This window comes from Trifolium pratense, linkage group LG5, assembly GCF_020283565.1.
Source record: "Trifolium pratense cultivar HEN17-A07 linkage group LG5, ARS_RC_1.1, whole genome shotgun sequence".
Taxonomy (NCBI): Eukaryota; Viridiplantae; Streptophyta; class Magnoliopsida; order Fabales; family Fabaceae; genus Trifolium; species Trifolium pratense.
The window spans coordinates 31,774,612-31,786,234 of NC_060063.1; the positions used below are offsets into that span (position 1 = coordinate 31,774,612).

An 11,623-nucleotide genomic window follows, 5' to 3' on the forward strand; every position below is an offset into this window, starting at 1 on the left:
ACTCAAGACAATATTTCTTTTAATTTGTTAGTTAACAATTAATAACATAACAAGAAATATAGTTAGCAACAATAAAACAGACAAGATATAAATGAACAATATAATTCTTGAGTTAGTTGCTGAATAAATAAATGTTTAAGGCCCAGAGCACTCTGGTATTACTTAGTTAGTTAGTTAGTTTATTATGTTTTAAGACTTTTAGAGTCCAAGAGAAAAACACACAGAAGTTATCGTGGTTCACCCGACTTGGGCTAGTCCAGTCCTCACAGTCCTTGTGAGATTCTCCACTAAAAATGCTCAGATCAGAACCTTCTGCTTCGCATCAAAAACTTGATCACAACTGGATCAATACAATCTGCTTTTCTTCACTCGAAAAGACTTTTACACAATCTGCTTTTCTTCACTTGAAAAGACTTTCACTCAAAATGTTTTTCTTCACTCGAAAAGACTTTCTCACAAACACTCAATCTAACATGAAAGAAAGACTTGAGAGGGTTACAATATTTGTGCGGAATATGGATTAAATCAACTCAAGTAAGAGATTGATAATAGCAAGCTTTATCTATTTGTTTTTCACACATTTATGAATAATATCTTTGAAGATTTGCTTTGCTTGTGAAGAGTTTATGACTTGTTGATTTTTGCTTCAACTGAGTATATGATTGATTCTTTTTGCAAACTCTTAAACTTTCCTTCTTGTAGCTCCATTGTATTTATAGGCAAATATGACCTTTGGAGGAGCGTATGAGAGAGGGATTTGAATTTCAAATCCAACTTGACATGTCACAATGTTGTGCTGTCAATTTGCTGTGAATAGTGTGTTATCGTTGCTTCAGTAACATTACCGTTAGGCCAATTTGCACTTCACTTTTAATACATGGTTTCCATTGCATTTACGTGGCCCATATATGTCCATAAGAAGGAATCTTTCCTAATTTAGGGTTTGGACAACTTGTATGCAAGTGGGAAAGGCCATGTGCTCATTTGTACTTGCTTTGGTGACTAATGTCCTTTGTTCACAAAGGGATAACTCTTGTTGGATTCTTGTCCCCTCTATGTTCCCTTGACGAGAAAGAGACTTGCTACATCTTGCCTTATTGTGTGACTTCACCTTGGTGTCCAATTTTCGTCCAAGGCATCATTGTGTGATGTGACTTTTATTTGAAATCATTCAAATCTTCAATCATTCATGGAAGCTTCCTTTGTTTGTCCAAAGCGGCTTTTATTCACTTTAGTCCAAAAAGGCTTTATGGACCATGATTTAATTTATTCCATGTTTGGCATATTTCTTACATAAGTGTTTCCTTAAAATGCTATCACTCTTGGTGAGACAAAAAGGAATATCTTCATGTGAAGCTTTTATATCATTTAGGCCAAGACTTTAAGTTGCTTCTTTTGTTTCTACTCATTGCTTCTATGTTTTGCTTTTGCATTGATTACTCATCCATAACGTTATCGTTCAAGGAAAGTAACATTATCGTTGAAACAAATCTCACAAAACACATTAGTAGATAACAAGATAATCATAATTAAAATTAATTAACATATTTGTTATCTTTAAAACATCAAATAAGGATTTTGTCTTCAACATCTCCCCCTTTTTGATGATGACAAACATTTAACTTATTTTTGATTTTGAGTTTTTGATAAAAAGATTTTGATAATCTTTTGCATTTGATTTGTCAATAACTCCCCCTCAATTTAAGCATTCTATTTTCAATAGCAAATTGACTTTAAACTTTGATTAAAAGTAATATGACAAATTTTAACAAGTCGTTCTTTTACCAAAGTGAATGTTTATGGTTATGATGGTTTTGCTCAAAATTTGAATAAATGTTTCATATCAGATTTTTTTAAGGATATTTCCAAAACAGTTTTTATGTTTTGATTAGAGCATTACTTATCCTTTTGATTGAATAATTTTTATCTGCCTTCATTGCAGAAAGTGATGATGGATTCTAAACATATCATAGTTTAAAACTTAGCTTGTTTCAGAGAATCAAACAATATAAGATTTATCACATATTTCAACATGAATCCTGAAACTGTCTTTTGACAGAAAAAAAGAGGTCATGATAAAATTTTGAGATATCTCTCAACTGCATTTTTTCTCAAAGCATAGCTTTGTTTTCCTGTGATCAAAATAATGACTTATGACTCACAAACCTGCTAATATCATAACATATAAATCATTCATTTCATAGCAGCAGAAGTTTTTCAAAACATCATTTCAAAATGAAACTTACAGATGCATGCTATCATAGCATAACATACTAGCGCATTAGTTCAAAATACACATGAAAATGCATCACAAAACATAGTTCTTTAACATCACAGAACCTAAAGCAAAATAAGTTAAAAACATAACATAAAATGAAAAGTGCGCACTTTGTGTTGTGCCAGCATCTGCAACTTGTTCTTCTGTTCTTTTCTCCCCCTTTGTCACATCAAAATGTGATCTAAGGAGCAGGCCTAGATGGTGATGAGCCATCTGATGATGATGATGTTGAAGGTTGAGGCATAACAAGAACAGGGATTGGATTTGGATTGAGTTGAGGTTTTGGAAGGTTATACTTTTCACAGAAAACATTTGAAATCCAATCTCCACTGATTGAGTTTTCAAGAGTAATATATGTGAGATGAGAGTCAAGAAGTTGCATAGCTTGGAATAATTTTTTCACATCACTCCTAGTTTTGGAGGTTGTTCTCCCAACTTTGGATCTTGGCATTTTTGGTGGAGACCTAGGTGCAACATTTGAAGGTCCAGCATTGAAATTTGATATGTTAGGTAGATTCACAGTGGGTTGATTCATGGATACATGGTTGTGAAAACAAATTTGGAGGAGGTGAAAAGTTGAAAATGCGATTGGTAAGGCTTTCATTGAACATAGGTGAAAGATTGAGGCTTCGTGGAGAAGAAAAAGGTGGAGCATTATTGGACAGGGAGGTTAAGGGTTCTGTTGGGTTTTTGTATGTTGGCTACATTTTGCAAAATCATCTTTTAGCCAAGTGTTGAGACATATGTACATACATCATATGTTGAGATAGATGTGCGTACACATTGGAACAACACCAGTATGTCTGACTGCGCGCCAGCTAGCGTTTTTATTTTCTACTCAATCTTTCGAAGATTTGATTTGAAGAATTGTTTCGTGGTTTCTTACATAACAAGGCGCACATGTTCAATGTGTTTCAGAAGGCAGCTGAACCCTAGTTCTATTTTCTAAAGGAATTATATTTTTAGAAAATATATTTATGTAATTCAAAAATATAACTATTAATTTCGAAATTATGTCTGCTGCTGCCGCAATTCTAGAAGCCCTAATTTCGTCTTGAAGCCCAAGCTATTCCACTACTATAAATACGAAGGCAAGCATATGGTTTCAAGCATCTAAAACCGTGTTGAAATTCTGGCACACTAGTATAAAGATGTTGTACTCAACGCTTCACCACTATAGTATACTTTTAATGCGTGAATCAATGATCCAACATCCAACAGCGCAAACACAAGGAATAATAAACTAAACAAACTGAAAGTAAATTAACACAGTGATTTGTTAACCCAGTTCAGCATAAGCCTACTCTGGGGGATACCAATCCAGGAGTGAATCCACTATGATAGTATTAGTTTGAAGCCCTCAATAAACCTCCCGTTTATGACTTCTCACCTAAACACCACCCGTGCTATATCCTACCTAAGACACACCTAGGTATGAGAACCTCCGCTCACCTCCTCTTGATCACAGCCACTGTGATCGTACACTTCTAGATTCAATAGGTGAAGACACACTTCATAAAACACACACCAATTCCTTACTTAAAAGCTTTGGAATTGTATACACACACTATCTCCTTGCTTAGAAGCTCCAGAGATATTACAATGCAAAAACACACAGTTCCTAGTCTAGTGGGAAATCAACACAAGACTTAGAACACAGTAATCACAATACTAAAACCTAAACTCACGCTTTGTAAGACTCAATTCTGGTTTTAGTGATTTGAACAAAGGCTTCAACCTTCTTTAAATAGCCTACACAAGCTCAGGCTAGGTCTTCACTTAGGCTTCAATGGCATAGCTTGATTAAAGGATCCTTCAAGGAATATTCTTCGATTAAAATGTTTTGTTTCCTTAACTTGAAGATCTGATTAGTAAGCACAAGTTGATCACGAGATCCATTAATAATTATGCGTGACAACGCTCCTTATCACAAACGATCATTTATTATGGATTCCATATTTAGAACTTAGGCGCGAGATCTCAACATACACAGGCCCGGCCTACTGGATGTGGTATCCAATGTTGAAGCATTGTACCGAACATCTTGCTTATACTGGATGGTGGAAGCATGTAGTTCCACATCAGGAAAGATCACATGTTTTAGCAAAATGAGGCCAACCATACAACGCCAACAATCTCCCCCTTTGGCAATTTTTGGCTAAAACATCCTAAGATAATTTCAACCATCCTAAAGGGATACACAGGCTACCTTTTCTTCAACTCAACGTAGGCACACAATCATGAAGTAAAGTAGAATAATTTAACATGCTTGTTTTAATAACCCCTCAAAAACAAATAACATATTTATCATGTATCACATTAGAACTTCAGAGGCATGCAACAGCGGAAGGATAAGCACAAGAGCCTCATAGAAATTTGCCAATAGAGAGTATAAGATTCTCATAAAAGAAACACTGGGGAAAAATAAATTCCCTCAAAACTGAGAAAAATAAATTCTCAGGAACAGATGATGCTTCAACATGCAGTAGCACATTGTGTGCTAAGCAAAAATATTGCTCCCCCTCAAAAATAGAATCGAGTACCAAGTTCGTCTTACTCCCCCTTAATTCATGCATAGGAGTATTCAGATGATCCAGCATCTGATGGCACATCAAGCTCAGCATCTATTATGGCATACAATAACTACTCCCCCTTTTTAGCCACAAAATAGACAAAATGGGAACTGCATAAAATAATATCCAAAGACAGTGCAGATAGTAGCAGAGCAGAAAGTGCAGACAAAATATTACAAACCATGCACACTAGGTGCTAAATTCAGGGCTCAGCCCACAGACATGCAAAACAAAAAAATCCAAATAAGAAAACATCAGAATTACACAGAAGCACTTGGGGAGGAATCACTTTCTTCTCCTTCAGCATCTGAGTCCGCTTCTTCTTCACCACTAGAACTATCATCATCTGCATCAGCTGCTTGAGCTGCAGCCTCTTCAACCCTGAGAGCATGTATCATCCTTTCAAACTGCAACTTCTTTTCATCTAGCTCTTTACAGTTTGCTTCCAGCATAGCAATCATCTCCTTCCTTGTCATAGGAGTGTCAGCAGCAGCATTTGATGGTCCAGCAATATCTGGAACATGCTGTTTACTGAACAGCTTCTGATGAATGGCCAAAGGAGTTGCCCTTTTCTTAGCAGACTCATCCTCATGCCTTATATTCGGATGTTGGGACAAGATGATGTCACAGATCAAGGTTGGAAATGCAATGGGTTGCTTGGTGACAGAGGTTTTAGCATGCTGCACAACTTGATTGAAAATATATAGACCAGCATTAAACTTAGTACCAGTACCAATCATATAAATGAGCTTACCCAGATTTGTTGCAATATCAGATGCATGTGTTGTAGGAACCCAGTTGACAGATGCAATACGATTCAAGATGGCATACTTTTGGGTTAGCTTGACAGCAGGTACCTTCGCCTTCTTTGGCCAGGTTTTCACCTTTTCAGCTGTGATAGTTTTGCAGACCACATTGTCAGATACATCTATGTCAAGGTGAGGATCATCAGCATTACCTAGCACCTTGTTGATCATACTTGGAGAAAATGTCACACATTTTCCTCGAACAAATACCTTCTGAAATTCTTTGTTCAAGGGATTGTCACAACCTATAGGAATGTTGACAACAAACTCCCTAACCAGCTTCTCATAGCAGGAGCCTAAGCCCCACACAGTTTTGATCAATCCAGCATCATTGATCAAACTCACAATCTCTTCACATTCCAGAATATCTTTACCTAGTTCCCTTTCCAGAGCCAATCTTCGCTTGCAAATGATTCCCCATCGTTGAGCATAGGATGGAAGATGAAATGAAACATTGTCACAAGGAAAGTCTTCAATGTCAGGAGCAACAACTTGAGGCATGGCCTTCTTAGCAGACATAGCCTTCTTAGCAGGAGGCTTGATGCTTGAATCATCCTTTTCAGCTTCAAAATCAGAGTCACTAGATGGTGCACTCTTCCTTTTCAGCACACCCTTTTTCTTTTCAGGAGGAGGTATAGACTTGCTCCAACTTTTCTTAGGACCATACTTGACAGGCTTCAGAGTAGTGTCCTTTGCTTTCTTGGTGACAACAGGGGTAGTGGTAACAGCAGGTGCAGGTGTAGTGGTCCTGCTTCTCAGTCTTCTCCCAATTCCTTTCTGAGTAGGTGGAGGTTGCAGATCTTCTTCAGAGGGGACTTCATCAACATCTACTATGTCCTGCTCTTCATTGGTGGTTTTCTCAGAATCTTCACCAGCTTCATTTTCTGGCTCAGAATCAGCCACATCTTCAGGGGTACTTTCTTTGTTTACTTCCTCTTCAGTGGAAGCTTCAGTATTAGATCCACTGCCAAACGACCCAGTGGCAGTGTTAGCATGTGGGCTAGATCCTCCTTTGGATGCTTCAACATCCTTCTCAGCATCAGTTGGTATAGAGGATGGTTCAACACCGGTTGGAGCATCGGTTACAACAGCCTTTTCTTGAGATTTTTCAGTAACATCAGTTATGACATTCGTGGGAACTGTCATATTCTCAGGAACACTCGGATTATTGCTCACACCAACATTCTCAGCAATATTTTGGGTTTTTCCTAGGGTTTCAACAGAACTAGGGTTTTCCTCTACAGAAGGGTTTTCTTGATTCACCTTTTCAGACACAGACTTAACAGACGATTCAACATTCGCATTTTTGCCGGAGCAAACATCATGCGATTCCACATTCGCAGTTTCAGAAAGATCCTTATTCAAGTATAGATCAGACATGCTCAAACCCCTTTTTATGGGAGATTGGGGTTTCTTCTTCTTAGACCTAACAGAATCAGACTTAATAGAGATTGAGGGAGACGATTCACTTACTTTCTTAGTGGATTTTGCAGATTTCTTCTTCTTAGAAGTAGTTGCAGGAATACTTGATAAAGGCATCGCATCTACCACAACAGTTGTTCCTTCCTTCTTAGACTTTGATCTTGTTTTCACAGTATCAGCAATTTTGTTTTTGATCTGAGCGGAACCGGAAGATTGAGACATTTTCACAAAGGACTTGTTGAAGTTTTTGAGATTTTTGATGATTTGAGATGATGATTTGTGTTTGAGGATCGCAGCAGAAAGTTCAGAGGAAGTTGAAAGTTTTGGAAAGAAATAATGATGATATGAGAGTTGATAGCGTGTAATAGAGCAGTTATGGAAAGTATTTTTTGTCTTTCCTTGATTTACGTGCGCCAATAGATGAAATTTGGAGAACAAAACGGTTGCGCGCACATAATGCCTTAACTGCTATAATTCCTCATATAGGCAAATTCCTAATTTGCCCCTAAGCCTTTCAAACTGATTTGCATCTAAAGCTTTGGTAAAAATATCAGCTACCTGTTCTTCAGTTGCAACATGCTCCAACTTCACAATATTCTCTTCCACCAAATCCCTGATGAAGTGATGACGAATGTCAATATGCTTTGTTCTACTGTGCTGAATAGGATTTTTTGAAATATTTATGGCGCTTAAATTGTCACAGTACAATGTTAGAGCATCCTGTTCAACATTGTATTCCTTAAGCATCTGCTTCATCCACAATAATTGAGAGCAACTACTCCCAGGTGCAATGTACTCAGCCTCTGCAGTGGATAGAGAAACACAGTTTTGTTTCTTGCTAAACCATGAGATAAGATTTTCTCCTAGATAAAAACATCCACCAGAGGTGCTTTTTCTGTCATCTGCACATCCAGCCCAATCTGCATCACAATATCCCATCAACCTAGCATTGTTGGTGTGGGAATACATTATTCCATAATCAGAAGTTGCATTGACATACTTCAAGATTCTTTTTACTTGTGTAAGATGGCTCATCTTTGGCTCAGCTTGGTACCTAGCACATACACCCACTGCAAAGGTGATGTCAGGCCTGCTTGCTGTGAGGTACAGTAGGCTCCCTATCATGCTTCTATACAGGCTTTGGTCTACATCTACACCTTTCTCATCCTTGGTTAATTTTAGATGTGTGGCAGCAGGTGTTCTTTTGTGTGCAGCATTTTCCATGCCAAATTTCTTTATGATATTTTTAGCATACTTGCTTTGAGACACAAATATTGTGTCTTCCATCTGTTTCACCTGTAGTCCAAGAAAATAGGTTAATTCTCCTACCAAGCTCATCTCAAATTCAGACTGCATCTGTCTCACAAAGTGTTGGACCATCGGTTCCGCCATCCCTCCAAAGACTATGTCATCAACATATATCTGTGCTATCAACAAGTTTCCATTCATTTCTTTGACAAATAAGGTCTTGTCATTTCCACCTTTCTTGTATCCTTGGTTAATCAGGAATTCAGTTAACCTTTCATACCAAGCCCTTGGTGCTTGTTTCAAGCCATACAAAGCCTTTTTCAGTTTGTAGACATGATCCGGATGATTTGGATCTATGAAACCTTTGGGCTGTTCAACAAATACTTCTTCATGAAGATACCCATTTAGAAAGGCGCTCTTGACATCCATTTGGTAGAGTTTGAGTTTGAGGATGCAAGCTACACCAAGAAGCAGCCTTATGGATTCTAGTCTTGCCACGGGAGCAAAGGTCTCATCAAAGTCAATTCCCTCCACCTGAGTGTAGCCTTGAGCTACCAGTCTTGCCTTATTCCTTGTTACTGTACCCTTCTCATCAGACTTATTCTTGTATACCCATTTAGTGCCTATGACATTTACTCCATGTGGTCTTGGAACAAGGTCCCAGACTTCATTCCTCTTGAATTGATTCAATTCCTCTTGCATTGCTTCAATCCAGAACTCATCAGTAAGAGCCTCTTTTATGTTTTTAGGCTCAAATTTTGATACAAAACAAGTGTTTGAGATAGCATCAATCTTTCTTCTGGTAGCAATGCCCTGGTCTGGATCACCTATGATTAGATCTTTAGGGTGATTCTTCTGTGTCCTAATAGATGGTGCTTTTGCTGGGGCAGGTACAGAGTCTTGATCAGATTCATCACCTTTTAGTTCAGACTTTTCACTTTGTGTCATCTCATCAGAGTTGTCAGTAGATGGTTCAACATCTGTTTCCACATCCGATGGTTGAGTGGATGGTGCATCATCAATCACAACATTGATCGTTTCCATAATGATTTTGGTTTTTGTGTTATAGACCCTGTAGGCTCTGCTATTCAAGGAATATCCCAGAAATATACCTTCTTCACTTTTAGGATCAAGTTTTCGTCTAGGTTCTCTGTCAGCAAGAATGTAGCATTTACTCCCAAAAATGTGAAAGTGTTTCACAGTTGGCTTTCTTCCCTTCCATAATTCATACAAGGTTGCAGATGTTCCCTTTTTGAGTGTTACACGGTTGTGTATGTAGCAGGCTGTACTCATAGCCTCTGCCCAGAACTGATATGGAAGACCCTTGGCATGAAGCATTACTCTAGCAGACTCTTGAATGGTTCTATTCTTTCTTTCTACTACACCATTTTGTTGTGGTGTTATGGGAGCAGAGAATTCATGTTGGATACCTTCTGCTGCACAGAAATCATAGAATTTGCTATTCTCAAATTCCTTTCCATGATCACTTCTGACCCTTATAATGACAGACCCCTTTTCTCTTTGAAGTTGTACACATAAGTTTCTAAATGTTTCAAAATTATCTGATTTTTCTCTAAGGAAGTCTATCCATGTAAATCTAGAGAAATCATCCACCATAACAAAAGCATACCTTTTTCCTCCAAGACTTTCAGTTTGCATAGGTCCCATCAAATCCATGTGTAACAATTCAAGTGTTCTGGTAGTAGATTGATGTTGAAGCCTTGGGTGCGCCACCTTGGTTTGTTTGCCTATCTGACATTCTCCACATATTGTTCCTTCGTCTATCTTTAGCTTGGGTAATCCTCTGATTGCTTCTTCAGCTATGGCCTTTTTCATTCCTCTCAGGTGTAGATGACCCAACTTTTGATGCCAGAGTTTGACTTCCTCATTTTTGCTTATGAGGCAGGTAGACATATAATTTCCTTCTTCAGACACCCACAAGTAACAATTGTCTTTGGACCTTACTCCCTTCATTATCAGTTTTCCTTCTTCATCTGTAACAAGACATTCTGATTGTGTGAAGTTCACCTTCATGCCTTGGTCACATAGTTGACTGATGCTAATCAAATTTGCTGTAAGTCCTTTTACTAACAGAACATTGTCTAAGTTTGGTAACCCATTATCAATTAGGTTTCCAATTCCTTTTATTTCTCCCTTAGCTCCATCTCCAAATGTTACAAAGCTTGTGGCATAGGACCTTAGGTTGGCTAGATACCCTTCCACTCCAGTCATGTGTCTAGAGCATCCACTGTCAAAATACCAATCTTGTCTAGATGATGCCCGCAGTGATGTATGAGCTATCAGGCTTACACCATCTTCCTTCTTCTTCCATTCTTTCTTGACATTCACGTTCTCAGATTTGGGTTCAAGTGGCCGTGAATTCTGTGGATAGCCGTACAGTTTGTAGCAATAAGGTCTAATGTGCCCTTTCCTACCACAATAATGACACCTCCAATTCCTTCTTTTAGTCCTAGATCTTGACCTGTTGTATTGATGGTGAGGCGGATGTTGAGCCATCGAGTTAGCCTGGACATGCTGCTTGGGTTTTAACCATGTGTCAGTTCCCTGATGTGTGGGAGGATGAGGAGGTAGTAACCCACCACTAACAGGAAAAGTTTTATCAATGGGGGTAGTGATTGTAGCTTTGTTGTAACCCATTTCTTGATCCACTATCTCGTAATCAAAACCAATAGGTTTCTTACCAGCACTTTGTTTTAGAAGCATGGCTTGAAACTTTTCTTCTCCTGATGCAAAGACCCTAACTTGTTTTCTAGCATGCTCCAAGTCTTCATTCAGCTTTTCAATCTCTTTGTTGAGAGTCTTAATTATATCCAGACATTCATTCTTCTCGGCCTGAAGTTGACAATTTGTCTCCTTTTGTTTTTCCAAGGCTTTGCAGAATTCATTGCTCCTGATGAATAAGTCCTTATAGGTAGCCAGAAGTTCTTCATATAATGTTTCATCGCAGGATTCAACATCAGATTCATAGACACCTGTCAATGCATTGACAAGTTTAGCAGATTCACCTTCATCTTCTTCTGAATCATCCTCATCTGACCAAGTAACAGCAAGACTCTTCTTCTTCTTCAGAAAAGTAGGGCATTCAGATTTGATATGACCAAATCCTTCGCACTCATGACACTGAACTCCTCTAGATGAAGTACTTTTATCATCACTTCTGGTCCTCCTTTGACTAGATACAGGTTTGTTGAAGTCAGATTTGGTGCTTGGACCATTGAACTTATTGTTGAGGTCAGATTTGGTGTTTGGACCATTGAATTTATTTCTTTTATCCA

General features: G+C 38.2%; 1 protein-coding gene across 1 annotated transcript; it reads right to left on the reverse strand.

Moving 5' to 3' along the window:
* Positions 1-4,846: 4,846 nt before the first annotated feature.
* Positions 4,847-7,301, reverse strand: LOC123886449. The gene is made up of 2 exons (XM_045935764.1): positions 5,141-7,301; positions 4,847-4,902 (listed from the first exon to the last, which is right to left on the reverse strand). Exons 1-2 carry the CDS (start codon positions 7,299-7,301, stop codon positions 4,847-4,849), a joined length of 2,217 nt encoding a protein of 738 aa, XP_045791720.1.
* Between the last annotated feature and the right edge of the window lie 4,322 nt (positions 7,302-11,623).